The 20,622-nt window shown below is 45.5% G+C and overlaps 1 protein-coding gene across 1 annotated transcript in view; it reads right to left on the bottom strand.

The window, feature by feature from the left end:
* Positions 1–566: 566 nt before the first annotated feature.
* Positions 567–20,622, bottom strand: part of Gmds (GDP-mannose 4,6-dehydratase) — a 579,810-nt gene continuing 559,754 nt past the window's right edge. Inside the window, exons 10-11 of the mRNA XM_052157103.1 lie at positions 1,120–1,188; positions 567–959 (exon numbers count right to left, since the gene is read on the bottom strand). Coding sequence (XP_052013063.1) covers positions 897–959; positions 1,120–1,188 — 132 coding nt within the window. The 3' untranslated portion in view covers positions 567–896. The remainder of the gene's footprint in view (positions 960–1,119; positions 1,189–20,622) is intronic.

The following is a 20,622-nucleotide window of genomic DNA, read 5'->3' as shown; positions in this document are numbered from 1 at the left end:
GGTCTCTCCACCATAACTTCTGGTAGTACTGATGTGTTTGAAGGGTCAGCATGATATCTGGCATACATTTGGTACTGGATGTAAGCATATTGAACGGATGAGTCAAAAATCAGTTTAAAATGTGATCTAGTACTGATGGTTAGATGTTGGAAGTAAATATTGTGTGAAAGACTCTAGCCCACAGAAGAGGCGTAGGGGGCTTTTGGGTAGCCCAGGGCTTTCACAGACTGTTTCAACAATATTTACTTACCATCAAAGTTTCTTCTTTTAACCCATGTTTCATGAAACTTTTTTTTTTGAGAGGGTGAGAGTCAGGTGGTTCTAATTAAAATCAGCAGAGACTAGAAGGGATAGGAATGCTTCAGTTCATCAGGGGATAGGTCTATCCTAAGGCAGGGACTTAGCTGGGTGCTCTTCCTGGGCAGTCAGGCTACAGTCTTCTCAACAGGGCCCTCCCAAAGGAACCCAGGACGATGTCATCCCCAGCTCTGGGTTTGGATGTTGTTTGGGGCTATAAACTGCCTACATTATAACCCGGAGAAAACATTCACAGGTAACTCTGTTAGTGTTGGTTTATAGAAAGATTATTTAATAAGAAAAGAGAAAAAACAATCTCAAGACTCCAAAATATAAGTTGTCTAGTGACATAATTTCAAGTAAAATGAATATGTGATTAAAACTTCTTGATTTCCCAAAACCATTCGGAGGAGGCTTTGACAAAAGCAATGCGGCCTTAGCTCTGGAGTGTCCTATCCTGGGGTCTACAAACGTCTGTGGCCCAGCTCTGGATGCAGGGGCGACACAGGAGGTCGAGGGTCCATGGTTGGCAGGAGTGACTGGACTCTGGTTCCCTGGCTCTGCACTGTCGCCATGTCTCTTGGGTCTCTGCAGAGGGCTCAAGCGTTGGGGTTGGTCCTCATGAGCTCCACGTCGGCCTGCACCATCTCCCTCACCAGCTCCTGCAACCCAAGATCCAGGGTGGACTATAAGGGTGGAGTTTCTGTCACCCTCTCCCACACCTCCTCACAGGGCCCTGAAAGGCCTCCTGTTTGACAATTGCCTGCCAGCAAGAGCTTGCAGCCAGCAGCTCTGAGAACATGCACTGGAGACAACACTTACATCAAATGCAACACGGGGCTTCCAGTTTAGTTTCTGCTGTGCCTTGGAGCAGTCGCCCTGCAGAAAGTCCTGTGGAGAGATGGCAGATGAGTTGTACAGGCATGGGCTTGCCGCGTACCCCTTTCCCAATCTGTTTCATCAGGTCAGCTAGGACCTTGCAAGTAGGCTATCTCCAACTGCCCACACTGCGTAGCCCCATCTAGTCCTATTGACTCCGATTTTTTTTTAATAGATATTAAGTTGTCAGGAGAACTACTGTAAGAGCTGTTTCGAATTAATGCACTTCTCGGCAAGGCCAGGGATAAATCATGCCGGCATGTCCAAGACCCGGAGCTCCACTGTAGAACAGTAATTCCAGGTCCTCTGCCCTAGAACCTACCCTTCCTCCGGTCCCACTGCCATCAGGGCCATAGCCCTTGCCCTGTCCCTGGCGCCTGGATTCAGAGCAGCGGATCCCCACCTCCAGTCTCCGGTTTTTGGGACAACCCAGGCGGGCAGACAGGCAGTTGCAGGCAATCGGCACACCATGGAGTGGTCAGCCGAGGGCAGAGAGTGCAGAGCTCACAGTAGCAGCCGCTGAGCTCTGGCTCTGCTAAGGTAGAGAGATCTCTCCGTGAACCAGCAGCACACCTTCAAGCTCCTAAACCGAAACCTTTTTGCAGCCACAGTAAAGGGTCTGTTCTGCTCTTATTTTTCCTTAGGATACGGGGATTTTCTTTCTCTACTCATGGGACAAAGGTGCAAATCTCCATCTGAAACTCTGCATTGGAGGCCATGTACCCCTGCCGGTTGGTCTAGACCTTTTCTCTAGGTCCTTCACCTCCCTCGCTGCCGCTGCCGAGGAGCACTGACACAGCCCAGGAGTGGCCTTAACTTACAGCACGGAGTCAAGCCTAATCGGCTTGCTCAGCTCTGATTTTCCCGAGGGAAACACATGTGTACTCAGGCTTCCTGGAGAAGTCTAGCAAGAGAAGTTCACAATTATTCATTTGAGAGGTTTCCTTGGAAGGAAGACTGGCAACAAACAAGAAACAGAAGAGATGAAAAATCCTATATCTTAGCCCTCACTCACAGTTCTTTATTGCAGGTCTCAAGACTAATGAGAATTTCTAGATGAGTTGAAATGGAAGAGAGGAAAGAAAGGAGGGAGGAAAGGAAAAAGCAGGAAATTCCAGTTAGAATTCCACTCTATTCATATGAGTGTATCCAATGGTGCATATGCCCAGACTCAAAATAACCAGGGACTGGGAAGGCAGGAGGGGGAAAGGTGATCTTTATAGTGATAAGTACTCCATTAAGACACTCTATTTTAGCAGTACACTATTGGACAACAAATGAACCATCAGCTCTGAGTGACAGCTGCCGATAACCATGCTGCAGTAAAAGGCTTCTCCTGTTCGCGAGTTCCCGAACTTGGCAGGCAAAGGCATTTTATTCTGGATTTCAGACGGACAGGCTGGGGGTTAGCCACAAGCTATCTGTGCTTGCCACACGGAGTGCTGACCTGGGCCTTCCAAGCAGAGGTGGTCTGGATTCCATTGCCCTGCCTGAATCTTACTTAGCAGAGGACATTCAGGGACTCTCGTTCTCAATCATCCATCATTGCTTTTTAGGCTTGAATAAATCAAATTCCCAAAGGTGTTGCATTTCACAATATGCTCAAGTACCCACTTCCTCCCCAGAGTGTTCACCAGAGTGAAGCAAGTTATTTCTGCTGGCCTAAAAGCCCATTTCCAGACTCCCCAGGAAAGGTAGGATACAAGAATTAGTAATTATAGCACAGTGCTACCTGGATTTGCCAATGTAAGTGGAAAAAAAAAAAAAACCCAAACCAAACCAAGTAATTTATTTCTCTTTACTCTCCCTAAACAAACTTGTATATCCTTTTACAATACTTCTTTTTTAGTGTAAAAGTCACACAATGATATTCCTTCTTTTTCCCCAGAGAAAGGAAACTGTGTAGCTTGGTGTCGTGAGGCAGTGTCCTCCTGCCCCTCCCTGCCTCCTACAGCAGCTTCAGGAGAACATGGTTACTGTTGAATCACATAGTATGGGCTGTAAATCAACCAGCTCTGCATGGATGCAATCCATGGCTGTGAACATAAAGTTAAAAAAGCCTTAAAACCCTGTTTGGTTTCAAATGATCTCAGTGGGCTTGGGAAAGGGAACATTGTATTGTAATTACGTTTCCTGTATTTTTCTACAAGTAGCTCATAATATAAAAACAACCAGGCAACTACAATTAAGGAAAAAGAAAAATGGTTTTCAGAAGCTTAGCAACAGACACTACTAACATACACTGTAAAAGTATTTCATTGAAACCAGAGACAGGCCCAGCTAAACTTCACAATTTAGTTTTGAGCTCAGCTCTTAGACTGTAGCCTCTAGCTTCCTTAGCCTTCTGCCGAAGCTCTGTCTCACTGAAATTTAGTTAGATCAAGAAGCCTTGGGAAGGAAGAGCACGAGGCCCTATCAGAACAAAACAGCCGCTCTTGTTGCCAGTTGCCACTGAGTCAAACAAGCACAGCCCGGGCAGTCGGTCAGCTATCTCTGTCCCACCAACTCTCTCATGCCTGCCTGCCGAGTTACTGAGCTCTCTCCTTTGTCTCCATCAACTCGGCCTGCTTTGTTATTGGTCAGCCCAGGCTACACAGAGAAACCCCCTCTAAAGAACAAACAAACAAAACCAAGAAAGGGAGAGAGGGAGAGAGAGAGAAAGGGAGAGACAGAAAGAAAGAAAAGAAAGGAAGGAAGGAAGAAAGGAAGGAAGGAAGAGAAAAGAAACAATCTACCAACAGCTCGTTTCATTTGCAAGTCTGCTCAGGCAGACTTCAGGGGTGGCATGACAAGGCCAGTGTGTGAAGGCATATAGTGCTGGACAGGAGGGCAGACAGGAAATGCTCCCTTAAAGATCATTTCCTCTGGCTTGCAGAGAAGTCAGGTTGGGAGCTGGACTCCTACAGGGAAGCCAGGCAGTGCTGTGCTCACACACGGTGTGTGTGTGTGTGTGTGTGTGTGTGTGTGTGTGTGTGTGTGACAAAGGCCATATGCACTTCTTTCATATTTACGTCTTTTAAAACTTTTGAACTTGCACAAATGACTCCAATAGGGCCAAGTACCTCCTAACGACAAATAAGAAGAATGAGTTTATCTATACTGCTCTACGGTTGAAATACTTGGTTCTTCATAGGCGTATAGTCACCATATGACAACAGAGGCAAAAATGGAATTAGAGTGATAATTTATGTAGAGTTTCTAGAAAGAACTTCAAGAACGGGGTGGTCTGGAGCTTTTCTGAGAACAACAAAAAACAAACAAAAAAAAACAGGCAATAAAACTTGGAGGAAAATTTAAAGCATTTAAATGTGAATATGACATTTCCTAAATCTGGCTTCTGGTGTCTTTGCCTCAGGTGAACTATACAGTTTCAATGTGTAATTTATAATTATCAAATTCAATTAGGCTTAACTAAGCATTTTACAAGAGCCAAACAGCATGAGGAACAGGACAGTCTACAGACCAGCCCTCTCCCCTCTCCGGCAGACGCAGCTTGTTTGCCCCTAAGGAGTTGTGCTGCACCTGGAGCACCCAGGCATGGTGGCTTTCACGGCAATGGGGCTGCAGACATTAGCCTGAGAGAAGGGCATATTTTGTTGCAAAGAAATCTCAGGCTTTCCTGGCCTAAAGCCTTGTTACAGAGGATAAAGTACCGGACCAAGTCCCGGGAAGTCATTAGGCCAGTTCCTGAGCCCACAGCAAAGGAGGGCTCGCCCTGCCATTACTGTCTCCTTTAATTAGAGGTCCCTTTTTCGAAGATCTCTGTGTTCCCATGCATTGCTGTCAAGATAACAAGACACCTTTCAGCCACACAGGTTACTTTTCTTCCCCTCCCTAATGTGATTTTGGTTGTTCTTATACAAATTAAGTTCCTTCAGCAAACTCTCATCTACTTTCCTTAAAAATCCCAGTAGGGAAGGGAGCTAGGACTAACCTGGATCATGTAGGGGAACTCCATATTCACGCCCTCATTTCTTTTTCTCCTTTTCTCTAAGTTTGATTTGCGAAAGTTATAACATTTAGATTGAATTACAAGTTGGGTTGGGTTTCCTCAGCAGGTTTGTGGTATGGTTTGCAGGAACATCTGGTGGGGCAGAGAGACTTTGGGAGTGTAAGAGTTTTTGACAGGATGTTGTTAAATTTCTAATGTACACACTGGAAGACATTGACTTTCAAGTGCCAGAAGCACGAAGGTGCACAGGCGGGGATGCGACGGAGGAAATCCTAGCCCGACGGAAAGCTTGGGCAAACATCTTCAGGAATGTAAGACACGGAGCTGTGAGTGGCACAAAAATACTGGCTTTCCCTCCTGCTTTCCTTAGAAAAGTGAAATTGAAGACCAGCTCAGGTTCCCAGGGAATAGAAGAATGCCAATGAGTTAGGGCCTTGATCTGACTTTATGCTAATGAGCGAGGAGGCAGGCTTCCCTCCTAGGGTAAAGTTTCTCTTGGGAAATGCAGAACTGCTTAAAACAAAACAAAACAAAACAACACAACACAACAGAACTTCAGGGAAGCCTTTGAAGTTGCACTACTTATCCCAGTCAAGATTCTAGACGGACAGGGAGGGCAGCCCGGAGAAGACAGAAAGAAGTCTAAAGAGCTCGGCTCTCCGCTGGAGCCTGCAACGCTGTTTGAGGACTTGTGTAGTTTTTTGCCCTCACATGCTGGAATTTAACGGTGGCTTAATCCTACCCCAGGACAGAGCTAACCTCAGAGCAGTGCAATGAGGAAGAGGCTGGGCATGTCCCTCTCCTACCCTGTGGCTTTAGAATGGCAAAGACTGAAGTCGACCCCAGGCTGCTCCTTTAATGACAAGGATTGACAAGGGACTAGGAGAAAGCTGCAGGTTGTCTCATCTGTTCAGGAAGCGGGCTCAGGGCACTGTCCATGCAGCAGGGCTGACAGAATGCTTCAGAGCTAAACTTATGCCATGCTTGGGAAGCTTCCCTAAGCACCAGTGCAGAGTGTGGCACAGCATAAGACATGAAGCAGAGAAGGGGCCTATGAAAGCTGTTCCTAGCCTCTGTACAAAGTCCACTCTAAGCCCACTGGCTCTGGAAAGTCTAGACTGTCTACCCACCATATCATCACATACGCACAGCTTTTCCATCATAATTTTAAAAATGTACAGCTAGCATAAGTAGAGAAATACAGTTAGGCAGCAAAGGCTCTACAAGTTATACAGACAACATATTTCCAGGGATCCTCCAAATCGGTGGACTTTGCATACAGAGTTTCAAGTAGCCATTCATCAAAGATAACAAAAAATAGACACCTGTACTGCAGGTGCACAGATCATGCTTGTCACTGCTGCATTGGAACCACCGTGCCTTCTCACAGCAGCTGCACTGTGTTAGACACTGAGTCTCCTAGGAAGATTTACTGAGTGCAGGAAGATATGCATACGCCTGCAAATCATCTTATACAGGGCCTCTGAGGAGTTCAGTGTCAGAGGGGGATCTGGGAACTAATTTTCTGCGGGTACTGAGGGATGGCAGGATTGGGAGGAGGTATGGGTTCTCAGATCATTAATTTCCCTTTAGAGTGTTAATGAGTCTTCCCCCTCCCACCCCCAACATGGTTTCTCTGTATAGCCCTGGCTGTCCTGGAACTCACTCTGTAGACCAGGCTGTCCTTGAACTCAGAAATCCTCTTGCCTCTGCCTCCCAAGTATGGGGATTAAAGGCGTACGCCACCACTGCCCGGCTGTTAATGAGTCTTAAGAAAGTTCTCTCAGGCCAACATACATGAGACATGGGCAGAGAGGTCCATTCTCCTCTGTGGACTGAACCACACATACCACATGCAACATTCATACCAACCAAATTGTAGCTTCTCCCTTAGCAGCTTGGGAGCACCTGAGTAGCACCACTATTGCCTGTCTGTCCATCACCCACCTACTACAGGGCTTTGACTGGGGCCCTGAAATGGCAACCAGCCTAGGAACACTCTTGTATAACCTCTGGGACCCAGGCTGAGGCCATTCCGTCAGACCCACTCCGAGTGAGCAAGCGAAGGACAGCAGTCTAAGGAGCACGCGGTGTCTGGGAGCCTGGAGAGCTGCATGCTCCCTGCTGGGTGTCTACCAGGTGCCAATGCGACTTTGCGGAGGTCACCTTTGCAACATACAGATTTATGACACCTCTGTACCTATCCTGTGTCTGTAGTTGTAATTATGGAATTAACTCTTTTTCTGTTAGCGTGGAGTTTTGAAGCCTAGTGCTCACAGAAGTGTCAACACCAGGAAAGTGAATTGAATGACTTACTATAACTGGAGCCTGCTGGTCCTAATTCCTTCACTAACCATCCTAACCAGCTGATGTGGAGTGGTGGTGGTGACTCACACTTACAATGTAAGGGCCACTTAATGACAGGGAGATAAGATTGTTAGTGACCTCAGCATTCCAGGCTTCAAAGTCAGCACCATCTTCTTTGAAAATTACTGGCTACTGTTAATAACTGGATCTGGGGTGTAAAGATTTGCCCATGCTAGTAGGAGGTGGCATAAACCCTGAGGAAAGGAGATAAAGCACCTTTAAGTGGACCGATTAGGGACTGTTGTGACATAATTGGCAAGTGGCGTTCTGGACATAAGATGCAGGCTGCATTTCTTTTGCCACTTAGCACTTTCTGCCCTGAAAGCACTTTGCAGAGTTCAGCTAATTAAGCTTGAAGACAGCCACACTCAAGATGCAACTCAGGAGATTCTGTATCTGCTTCAGAGGCCTCTTTCCTAGAGATGAAAGTTCTCTACAAAGTGTCTTAGAGCTAAAAGCCAAACTGTTATCCTGCTTATCTTCAGCCTGTGCCCTCTTATCCAGGAAGGTGACTTAGGCCATGGGGCATCCCGGATTGCACAAGACAAAGGCAATTTTCCTTAAGCTTGCTTCCTTCTTGTTTGTTAGGCAATCTATCATTATTGTGGGCAAGCAATCCACTCTTATTTTGAACACAGGCACAAAAGAACATTGTAACTAATACAGATCTCCTTACAGTATAAATGTTGTAGTTTTTGGGTGTTTCCCAATGTATATAGCATATTAAAGTCTTCTAATTCAAGAAATCTCTCTTTAATAATGTAGCCATCTACATTTGCCTCCTCCCATCTCCTTTCCCAAGCCAAATAGAATTGGCTTAATAGAGCCACATCCTCTTCCCTAGAGACTCCTGTGACAGGTCCGGCTGCATAGATGAGAACACATCACATGTCATATAACACTGCAACACCAGACCCTGCATTGTGTGTTCTTCTTCCAGGAACTACTTGAGGAAATACTAAAACAACTACCTGGCCGTTGTGAGTTTCCTAAGGGGCACAGAGGAAAGATGAAAATTAATATGGATCCTTATGCTCTTCATAGTTTGGTTTCCTCTTTGGTTCTTTCCTCACTATCATAGCTAAGAAAAATTTAGCTGGCTGTGGGAATCTGTACATGGTTACCTGTTCTTTCATTTTTCCATGAGAAGAACAGAATCACTATGTTTATCTGTAAAGACATTTCAGCCAGATGTCATGAAGCCATCTAGTGGCAGGGGCTTGGACTAGATAGCAGCATTTCTGATTCTTAGACTAGCAGTCATAATGTTCAAAGAACCAAGCCCTCCAAAGAAGACCTTGGGGAAAATTAAATGAAAGTTCCCTCAGTGAACAGGAGTATGTTACAGGACCCATGCACTTGTCAGAACCAATCCAATTGCAGTTAACATCTATATATGACTATAAATTTAATCTCAACATTCTTAGACATTACTAAGAATCCAGAGATATCACTGGAAGGAACTGTATTCATATCTAGGGCTCAGTTAGCTTAGCTGTTTCTGAGCATTTCTGAGTATTATGTACTAAATCTATAAAACAGATGAACACTGTCTATGCTACTAGATTGTTCAAGGCTATACAGAAATAGCTGGTGGTGCCAGATTTCTTCCTGTGAAGCACTAGAGAGCAAACCCTCATTCACGCCAGGGAAGCAAGCATTCTTTCCTAGAGACACTCAGTCCTGTATCATTTTTAGGCTCAGGTTTGCTGAACAGTTCTACCCAGGATTTTACGTTCTGCTTTTCTCCAAGTATTGCACACATTTTGCAACCTTGTGAGCTGTTGTCAGACACTGATTCTATCAGGTATTAAGGAAGGCAAGGCATTGGCTACCATGGTACCTGTGCTGGGTTGGAGAGATGACGGCAAGATTGCACAGACATATGAAGAAGGAAGATATCAGCTAATGGGGGAGCATGGTGACAAGGCTGTAGAGGTTGGGACTTGATAAGAGTGGGACAATCCTGATGGCTAAGGGACATTCTAAAGAGTAGTATTTGATTACAGATCAAATCTTTGGGGATACCACTGATAGAGGGAGCAATGCTTCAACTCTGAAGAGTAAACAGATCAGGCCATTGCTTGTAGACTCATGAACAAGGGAAAGGCACCCCATGGTGAGGCCAGACAAGGTTAAAAAGACTTCTCATGGTTCCCAGGCCTTTTTCTTCAGAAGCCATGTTAAATCAAGACTTTATTCTCTGAACTGTACCTCACTGTCCCTTAGGCCGTAGTTTAAAAGTTGGCTGACTTAAATGATTTAGGAGGAAGCCTGGATCGGGGAGAATGAGGACGGGGAGCAACATGATTTTCCAAAGTACTACACTGACTTCTAGTTCATACTGATTTATGGAAGCATTTATTTTCCTCTCTGTACTAAACTTTTATGCCTGACCCACTGCCTCCTGCAGTCAGCTACTCTTTGATGTTTTGGGTATATGATCTGAGTACTCTGTAGTGGTCAGGACTGGGCTACTGCAGTGAAGATTCAGCATGATATACATAAGACTCTGGGAGGCTAGGCACTTCCCTGTGTGCTCAAGTACTCACCAGAGAGTACGTTAGCAAGGCTGCCCTGGCCCTCTTCTCGCCAAATGAGGACATCAAGAGCCTCTGAAGGCTACTGAAAGCCTCCACCCTTCACCTCCTTTCTGGCTGTTGGGAAGCTGGAGCCCTGAACTCCCCAGCCTAGCTGGCTGGGGAGCCATCTTCCTGACAAGCTCTCAGGGTGGGACCCATCAGTGAAACCCACTTTCCTTTAATGGGTTCTCACCAAGCTCTGTATGTGTTTGTGAGAGTATGTGCGTATCTGAAAGGTCGGAGAAGCCGTCCTTGCCACTAGCACTGAAAGTAATGATTCTAGGCTTTGTTCTGGGTCCTGGAGAGTTTAAGCACCAGAAGTTTTCAGAGACATCTATGCATGCTCTCCCAGATCAGAGGGGTCAAGAACAGGAGAGGAGACAGTTAAGATGTCCAGGACACATTGGGAAAAATCTGGGGGTTTCTAGAGAACAGTGGCAGCAGACTTGTGGCCATGGAATGATAACTGGGGAAGTAGAACTCAGAAAGATTTGTGGATTGATAGGGTATGGATGTGGAGAACAAGGATCCTGGGTCCTGGCTTAAAGAGAAACCTCTCATTCTCTCAAAGGCATTTAAGAATTTATAATGCTATGAGAAATTCCATTATAGCCTCACTAGTTTTATGAGTTTCTCTGCTTCAAGGCAACTTCTTATTATCAACATTATAAAACAAGGCTCTCTAAAGGCTACTTTTGTTAAACTGCTGATAATCCTTTCTGTCACACTCCATGGGAGGCACTTGATATGATGCCAATGCCCTTGAGTCTACTTATTACCCGGAGAGCAACTCTGCCTTCATGAATCCTGGCTGGTCATGTGACCTGAGTTGGTGGCCGAGTGAGGAAAGGGTTAAGCTAAGCTGTGTCTACTGTGCTCTACCAACACGTCCTACTTTTATTCTCCACTTGCGGCCAGAGGAAGTCCGAGAGGTGGCCTTTCACATGACATCATAAAAGCCTGATTTATCGCCAGCCACCAAACATCTAGAAAATCATAACATCCTTTCAGGAAAATGCAGTGGAAAATAATCAGGCTGGCTTTGATGAAAGCTTTGGTAGGGACTCCAAGTGTGACACCCTGCACAGTCGCCCTTGGCAGGTGCTTTGTTTGCCCTCAGTGCTGGCCTTGCTGACAAGGCCGAGGGTCTGATCTAAGAGACGGCCTGTGATGGAGTGCGGCTTCCTGTCCACAGACCAAATAAGTTGGGATCATAGTCTGCCAGCCTGATGAAAACAGCACTTCAGTGTATGTGAATATGCTTTGGGAATGACAGCTTGGTCCAGATGTGAAAAATTATTGACTATGAGAGTATAAAAAAAAAAACCATGCCTTGTTACATAATCCATTGCCACCTCTAAGGAGCATGGCTGCCACACATCCTGTATTGTACCATGATCTGTCCTCTGCTTCTGTCTTTTCTGAATGATTTAATTAATTATGATTATTATTTTCCACCGTGCTAGGGATGATAGCCAAAAGCTCTAGTGTAGAAGCACTAAGCTCTAAGCCTGTCTTTAGGAAGCAACTCTTCATCTAGACCTTTGCATCTCAAGACACTCTACCCACAGAGTATTTCCAGACCAGTGTGCCACTGCATCGTGATCCCAGTGACAAAGACAGGTAAGAGGTGATAAAGCAGAGATCTCTCCCTGCCAAATGTTAGAGGACATAAAGGGACAAACAAGTTCCTCAAAATACAAGCGCTACATCCAAGGAAGAGCTACCTCCATAGTGATTCTCTTGCTTAGTCAGCTGGCAGAACTGCTAAGTAAGAGCCCATTGTCTCAGATGCACATGTTGTGCTCTGCAAGTAAACCCAGGAAAAAAAGACCAGGGTAGCTGAGAGCCTAGCATGGTTCTTGAATTCTGGCCATATCCCTTTTTCAGAGGCCTGTTGGTGGAAAAAGTTGGCCTACCTACACAGAGCAAGGTTAGCTATGGAAATCTTGGGATCTTTAATTTTGGGAAAGAAAGCTGATGTAATGATTTATCCAAGGCTAAAAAGGTTGGTTTAGAATTGAAGGTGGTAAATGTGTTGCTTTCAGTGCTAAGTAAGTAACTGCTGTGACATAAAGACCATGCCCAGATTTAAGGACTCGGAGGGACATCTCTCTGGCCACCGTAAACATCCCTAAAAAACTGGTATCAGTGTGGGCCCTTGGAAGGGATGAGGTCCTTGTGATTGGGGTGCTGAGACCCCAGCCTGAAATACCAGCCACGTCAGTCATGGTAACAGGGGGCCTCAGTGCCCACTACTACACCTTTGCAAGTCAAGTTTTCTTAACTACTCCATCAAGCCTACAGTGGGCCTGCTCAGACTATCCATACCTACCATCCACACCTACCCAGGGCCACATAAGGAATAGCAATGACCCTCATCTCATACTCGTAGCCTGCTCTCCACACACAGCCTGCTCCCAGGCTGCTCCGATACATGGGGCTGGTGCTGATCCCTATCCTCTGTTGTCTGTCATGATCCCTTAGTGACTATGGCAGCCAGGCACCAGGCCTTGTTTTCTTCCATCTGGGATGGACTGGTCAGTTTCCAGCACTGAGTCTGAGTCAAGCAGGGTGATCAGGGGAGCTGGGTACCTTAGAACACTGTCTGTAAACAGAGGGTGGTGGCTCAAGATGGGCTCTCACCTGCTTAGTACAGAAATCAGGGACCATCCAGAGTCAGTCAGCACTGATTTGTTGGGCTTCTTCTTGGTCCTATCTATCTAACCCATTGCACACTCTATGTTATTTATCTCTGCTAATAGTCCTATATGCTAGGCAAGGATACATAGGCCCAGCAATTAGATAACTTGTTCTTTGCCAGTTGGAATGGGGCCTAGGCTCAAATCCAGGCTTGAATAACTGCAAGGGTTGTGTCTGCTAGCCTGTATCACATCTTTGAGCGGTCTTCTCTCTTAGCTGGACAGTTAAGGACATTATACAAAGTCATGTATTCGCCCCCCACAAAGAGGCTGTGAGGACAAATTGTGTATCCAGGAGAAGAGCTTACTAAAGATCCAGACAGGGCTGCTGTGGGGATACATACCTATAATCCCAGCACTTAGAAGGTAGAGGCAGAAAGACCACAAGAGTTTGATGTTAAAATGGGTTATATAGAGGATTATAGGTAAGTTTGGGTCATACAGTAAGCCCCTGTCTCAGAAAAGTAAGGTCTGAGGATATAACTCAGGGGGTGGAGAGCTTGCTTAGGAAGTACAAGTGTAAATTCTCAGCACTAAAAACAAAAAGATGAAAAAAAATCAAACGAATGTTTTTAGTCTACAAAGGTCCAGAAAAAGCATGGCTGCTAGTATCCCACTTACATCAATAAGAACAGGTCCCATATGGATGTGGGATCTAAGGGCAAGAAAGCAAGGCATTTATGACATACAGGGCTGAAATCAGTGCCCTGCAGAAAAAGAGCTTGATGAAAGTTTGGGATCTCAAAAGCAAAAATAATTTTTTGCTTTTGTAGCTATGGCAGTACAGCAAGTCTGGAGAATGCAAAGATAGATGAAGGCATCTGACAAAGCAACTTGATTTTTGAGCCTGGCTGCCTAGAGTTCAAATTCAGCAAGAAAAGGTTGCCTCAAATTATCACTACCTCATAGTGGTAGCAACAGTTACTAGAAATGACCTCCCAATCTATTTACTCTTCAGTCCTGGTGGCTTTCATGACAGGCAGTTGATGGCCATAAATGCGAGCCCAAAGAGCTCAAAATCAATGGAGACTAACAAGCAGATGGTAATAAGCTACAGGTGTCCTGCTTGGGGAAAGGTGAAGAGCAAGGTGACAAGGCCACCAGAATGTCTCTGGCATGCAGACCAAGGCTGCAACTTGGAGAGGGTACTTGAGGAGTAAGGAAATGGCTATGGTAGTTAACAATAACGTTATAAGGACTGGGGAGACACAGGAGAGAGTGGAGTTCTCCACTCTTGTGGGGGTGAGTTTCAGATGCACAAAAATTAGCAGTAGCTCAGCTGGAACTCTGTTTCCAGACCTTTCTAAGCAGAATTCCAGGTGTTTCTAGTATTTTCTGAATGACCTGATCCTCAATGGGCCTATGATACAATAGCTGCTGATGATAAAGACGCAAGATAACACAAGTGGCTGATGTGAGCAGATCCTCAAATAGCAGCTATTGTATGCATACATCTTTATGGCTTTACTAGAGCCAAGAGAATCAAACTAACTCCCTTGGAAAGACACTCTGGCTTTCCATGCTGGTTCTGTGATGCTGGCTTCAAATGTCTCTCTATGTAAGCCCTGCAGTTCTAGCAAGCTGTAGCCCCCTCTTTCTCTTCACATACAGAGGATTCCCCATAAGCTGGAACCTTTCTCTTCCTACTCATATCTTAACACCATTAAAGCCTGCTGAATTTGGGGTTAGAATTTTAGTTGAAATTCTAGATTCACACTCGACTGTAGATTTAGCTCATTTGTTCAACTATCTGATTCATGGCACAAATATGACTTGTGGAGTACCTACCAGTGTGAGGTCACATAACCAGTGACATCCCCATGACCATGTCTATTATAGCCTCAGCCATCTCCCATGCCTACAACCACCTCCTTTCCTGGTACATATACCACATAGGAAGCCATGTCAGACAGGGCTAAGCCTGTGGGCAACTATGTAGTCAGCATACTTGTTAAGAGCTGAAGGGTGGGCTGTCTCAGGGTCTGGGGCAGTCTTCTAGTGCCCCATGGCACTAAGCCACGTAGCCAGCAGGTGGCTCATGCCCCTTAGAGCAGCAGTGTCACTTCATAGGAAAAAGAAACTAGGCAGGACTAAGTACTGGAAGGAAAACTAAATAATGGTGGTCAGGAATGCTGCCAAAGCAATGAGGAGCAGAGTCTTGCCTCGCAGGACTGCAGAACTGCAGTGGAAGAACTGCAGACACGCACCTAGGGAGGGGCCTTGGGTCTGGTCCAGGGGTGAGGACTGATAATCAGAAGCCTTGAATTTCAGTGCTGAGACTCTGATGAGGGAGCAGTCATGTGGGTAAGATATGATTTATGGCTTTGCCAAGAAAGCTCTGGAGCTGCTGTGGTACTACAAGCCTGCCACCCCAACACTTAGGATGCAGAGGCAGGAAGATGGTGAGCTCGATGCCAGCCTAGTCTACACAGCAAGTTCTCAGCCAGCTTGAGCCATACAGGGAGACTGTGTCAAAAACAACAACAACAATAACAACACGAATGAAAACATAGGCCGAGGGAATGGCTCAGTGGGAAAAGTGCTTGCAACACAAGATTCAGGATCAGAGTTCAGATCCCTAGATAATTGGAAAAGCTATGACAGTCGTGAGCTCTAGGTTCAGTGAGAGACTGTCTCAAGAAAGTGGAGAGCAATAGAGGAAGATACCTGATATCAACTTCTGGCCTACATATGCATATGAATGGGCAAACATACCCTACACACACACACACCCAAATAAACTTTTCTCCCAAAAGACCTTGGAATAAATTCCTTTCTCCAGACACTGGTGATATTCTGCCTGTAGTTGTCTTGGGGGCCAATTGGAGGAATGCTTGTAGCTGGAATTATTTTAGGAGGCCCTGGGCCCCAAGACAGTATTCTTTGTGTCAGGAGGTCCAAATCTGGAAGAACTGAAGAGTCATAGTCCTCAACCAACCAGCTCGTTTCTGTGCATCCCATAATTCCTTAGGGGCACAAGTCAGGAGGCGATGTTCCTCAGGGACAACCCATTCCATGTCTTTAGCAAAGGAAAACGAAGGGACTATGCTCAGCTAAATTGATGGCATGCATAAAGTGCCACGGAGATCACACCCAGGTCACTGATGGAGCAGTTCTTTGAAGAAAAAGATTTATCTTTTGTTATAGGAAGGAAATACCTCTTAGAAGGTCAGAGTGGTGTCTGGCACAGAAAGGACCTGCTGGACCCTGGCAGTGGCAGAACCTGAAGATCCACTTTGATCCTTACCAGATGACTCAACTTCCAAAGGGTAAAGATGGCGCTTTTAAGTAGGTACAGAAGGTGAGTGTGAGCGCAGTCACTTAGCCTTCCAGGTAGGTGAGCCACTCTGAGCATCACGCTCTAATATGTATTATTTACAATTTATTTAAATCAGCATTCAAATTATTAGATTTCATTATGGTATTTTTTTCTTTTTTTCTGAGAGAAGGTGTGATGGTTTGTATATACTTGGCTCAGGGAGTGGCACTAATAGGACTTATAGCCTTGTTGGAGTAAGTGTGTCACTGTGGGTGTGGGCTTTAATACCCTTGGCCTAGGTGCCTGGAAGTCAGTATTTTCCTAGCAGCCTCCATATCAAGATATAGAACTCTCAGCTCCTCCTGTACCATGCCTGCCTGGACACTGACATGCTCCCACCTTGAAGATACTGGACTGAACCTGTAAGCCAGCCCCAATTAAATATTGTCTTTATAAGTGTCTGTTTACAGCAGTAAAATCCTAACTAAGACAGAAAATCTCACAATGTAGCTGTCACTGGTCTGAAACTTGCTATGAGGACAAGGCTTGTCTCAAACTCACAGAGATCTACAAACCTCTACTTCCCAAGTGCTGAGATTAAAGGTAGGCATCACTACACCTAGCTCCTTTTGTTATGATATTTTAAAACAATTTGTTTTTGTTAACTCCCCTCTTCTCCACTGCCCCCCCCTTTCCCTGTATTCCCTTACATCCTCCACTCTAGTACTTTTTTGCTTTCATGTTTCATAAAACCCTTCCTCAACATCTTTTCTCCTCTCATGGTCTCCTTTCTAGTTTCATAGCCTATACAGAATCTATACTGGAAAGAAAGCAGTATAGTCAATAAAAGTTGCTTGTAAAACTAGGTATACACCTGTAGAAGAATGAAATTAAACTCCTGTCTCTCACCTTGCACAATAATCAACTCAAAGAAAAGATCTTAATTTCAAATCTGAAATACTAGTCAGATGTGGTAGCATACACCTTTAACCCCAACACTCTGAGGTGGAGGCAGTGAATTCAAGGCTAGTCTGGTCCATACAGTGAGTTCCATGCCAGCCAAAAGTCAGACTCTTTCTCAAAGAACAAAACAAAATAATAAGATCCAGAAATACTGTTAAAATAGAGGGAAACAGAAAATATAATACAGGCAAGAACATTCCAAATGGAACCTTAATAGCATAGGATATAGCTTCAAAACTCAACAAGTGGAATGTCATGGTACTTAACAGGCTATGGACAGTGGACAAAAAACGACCATCAGAGTCAGCAGTTAGACTACAGAAAATCTTTGCAAGTTATACTTGAGGTAGGGAGTTAATATCTACAATAGGTAAAGATGTGCAAAAACTAGGTACCAAAACCCACAAAACTGATAACCAACAAAAGGGCTAATGAAATGGAACAGCTATCCAAAGAAGAAAAGGAAATGGTCAATAAATATTTTAAAAGGTATTCACGATCCTTAGCTATCATGAGAATGCAAATTAGAGTATTCTGAATTTTCATTTCATCCAGCCAGCCAGAATGACAACCACTAAGAAACAATAAATGCTGGTAAGCAGGTGGAGGGGAAAAAGTAACCCTTGTTTACCACTAGTGGAAGTACAAACTAGCACAGCCGTTATGGAAACCAGCATGTTCTCAAAAATTAAAGACAGAACCACCATCTGACCCAGCTCTCCCATCTGCTTTTGCAGAACTCAGTTTAAAGGGGAAGCAGTTACTCACTGGTCAGACTGCCAACTCTGTGCATTTTCTTGGAGGCTCTGTCTTACCTCATGGGCCCACTTTCATGCAAGGGGTAGTAGGACCAGAGCACACTGCTTTCCCTCTCACAGTGGGAACATACCAGGATATTTCTTCATTTACCCCCTGTTTGGGGCTGTCCCTGGCCTTTCCTGTTCCCTACACAGCCCCTATCTTTTGTACGTTTCCTCTCTGTTTAGGAATCACACCTCAGACATTGGTGGACAGGACAGACTTCATTTCAGGTGAAGTCTGGCTAATCTCTGAGGTCTCATGGTAATCATGATCCACAAATAATATCCCATGATATGACATGATATGTGTATGATATATTTTATACCAAGAAATCCTGGCAGCTGCTGGCAGTGGGGGTGGAGTCCTTAGCCAGTCTGAGTGAATCAGGGTTTCTGAGGGCATTAGGAGGGGCATTCTTAGGCTAGCTACTTTATGAGGGCAGGATAGCACCTTACTCAGCTTTGAGCCTAATTTGGGGTATACATATGTGTCATAGGGAAAACAAGCCCCTCTTTAAAATGAAATCCAGTGCTCAGCATTGAGAGCACTGGCTGTTCTTTCATAGTATATGAGGTTCAATTCCCAGCACCCATATAGTGGCTCTTGGCCATTAAATTCCAGTTCCAGAGGATCTTACATCCTCTTCTGGCCTACTTGGACACAAGGTATGCACATTATACAAGGATATAAAACACATAAAATAAAAATTAAAATGAAATCCATGTGTCCTGATGTAAATGGAGACCTTGCCACAGCTTAGTTCCTCCCTCACGTCAAAGCCTCTTGTTCAGTAGTCCCCCCTTCCAGGAGACTGGAATTGAAGAAATTGAAGACTGGAATTATGAAAGCCCAATTGAAGAAAATTGGGTTTTCAAAATTCTTTTAAAATATTACCTGGAGGTAAGACTAGAAACACTGGTAGAAAGCACTCTTGGAAGATAGAGCTCAGAGGACCAGCTCTCTCCAGGCTCCCACCCAGTAGCCTCTGAGGCTCATCCCTGGGGTAGGATCAGGTTTCCTGCTCCTCAGTGCAGCTCCTGTGTCTGGATGTAGTCTCTAGTCAGTTATCATTTCCCAAGGAGCTGCCAGGAAGGTCCCCATCACACCTGAGAATAGGCAGACTGGCTGTGGGCTGTGGCCACTTGGTTCTGGTAGCCACCACTGTGCCACCTCCACGCCTGTGGGCAGCTGCTCCCTTGGTGCCTCTGCCTGCATCCAGACCTGCTCCTGCATGGGCCCAGCCTTGCTGCATTCACCTTTTGCAAACAGGACTCATATACAACATAGGGCAGCCAAGCTAGGTGGGCTTGGGGACACTGCCACTATCTGTCTGTTGCACTTGCCTTTCTGACCATCTCGCCTTTCTACCCTGTTTTCCAGGTAGGTTCCTGTTTACACTCTCCCCCTCCTAAGAGGTAAGTTCATGCTGGCATCAATCCTGATAATATCCTGTGTGGTGACAGGAGCTGGATCCTTCTGTCCACTACTTTATCCCAATGTCCCAGTTAGGAGTTCTGAGGTCCCATGTCCCCTGAGGGGGAGCAGACCTGGGAGCTACAGCATTTGCTGACATTTACAGACTGAAGGCTGAAGGCAACCAAGGCTGTCTTTCTGTGGACCTCTCCCAGGCCCCTCGCCATAGTTCCACCACTGTCATTTCCATGCCTATATCCTATGCTCTGTGTCTCTGCTTCAGTTAATTTTTCCAACTGTCTGTGACACTGTTACCTCATTGCTGTAGATGAGGAAGGTAAAGCTTGAGTGGGGACAAGCAGTGACATTAATATTCCACTACCTACTTCTGCCTTGGTTCTGTTTCCTGAAAGTGACAGGGAGCTCAGGAGGATAGAATGTGCAGTTGAGTTTTTAGGTGGTGTCTGTCTCCACATCCTGTAAGCAGCGTTCTAGAAGTCACCGAGCAAGCTCCAGGCACTCTGCAAAGGGGCACCCTCTCCTTGTTCAGGCTTGGTGCCCAGGATCCCAGGTGGGCTGTGATCCCTAAGCTTCCTGACTTCCCAGTATGTCTTGAACTGCTCTGACTGGTGCCCCCAGCTTTCTCACAGCTCCCCCTTTTCACTTATTCTCCAAGCCCAAAGTTTTGCTCCTGGCTGTTGGAAAGTCTCCCGGGGACTCCTTTATATCAATGGCTTCAGCTGTTCCATCTCCTGGGAACATTACTATCTCTACCTGCAGCCTATTTCTCCCAGTGACAGGTCTGCATTCCTTTCTTGCTTCTAAGTTGCATTCAAAGACATGGCACTACAATGTCCCAGTGTCTGCAGTGGCTTTCATTCTCTGAGCTGGAATCATTTTGTCACTTACTTGCTGCTTTGTAATTGGCCAGCCCAGACTGTAAACTCTGTGAAGCCACAGCTGTCATGTTTTGTGGCCCTCTATTCTTAGGCAGGGCCTCATACACAGCAGGTACTTAACTGAGATTTGCTGACTAGATACAGGGATGACAGTATTAAAACTGATGACAGTGTTTCTTCTAACCAAACACACCAGCTCTTTTCCCTAATGCTTTGCTCCCACTTATGCCCACACCCAGCACCCGACTTTAGCACCTCTTGTGTCTTGTTATCATCCTTTCTCAGCATCTTTTGCACTCAGACATCTCCTTGTTGTCAGGGGGTCCAAGCCTTCAGGTGCTCTCACAGCAATACTATGTTCTCTTTCATACCCACACCCCTGCTTGAGGTCCCGACTGTCTGAGACCTTGTCTATATCTCTTAGTCTTTCTGATTCCCTACCCAGGAGCCTCAACTTCCTGGCAAATACAATCTAGACTCTTAACCCTGACTTTAATGTTTCTGACAA

Source organism: Apodemus sylvaticus, chromosome 14, assembly GCF_947179515.1.
Source record: "Apodemus sylvaticus chromosome 14, mApoSyl1.1, whole genome shotgun sequence".
NCBI classification, from domain to species: Eukaryota; Metazoa; Chordata; class Mammalia; order Rodentia; family Muridae; genus Apodemus; species Apodemus sylvaticus.
Note: the sequence above shows the minus strand (reverse complement) of the source record. Positions and strands in the feature narration are given on the sequence as shown.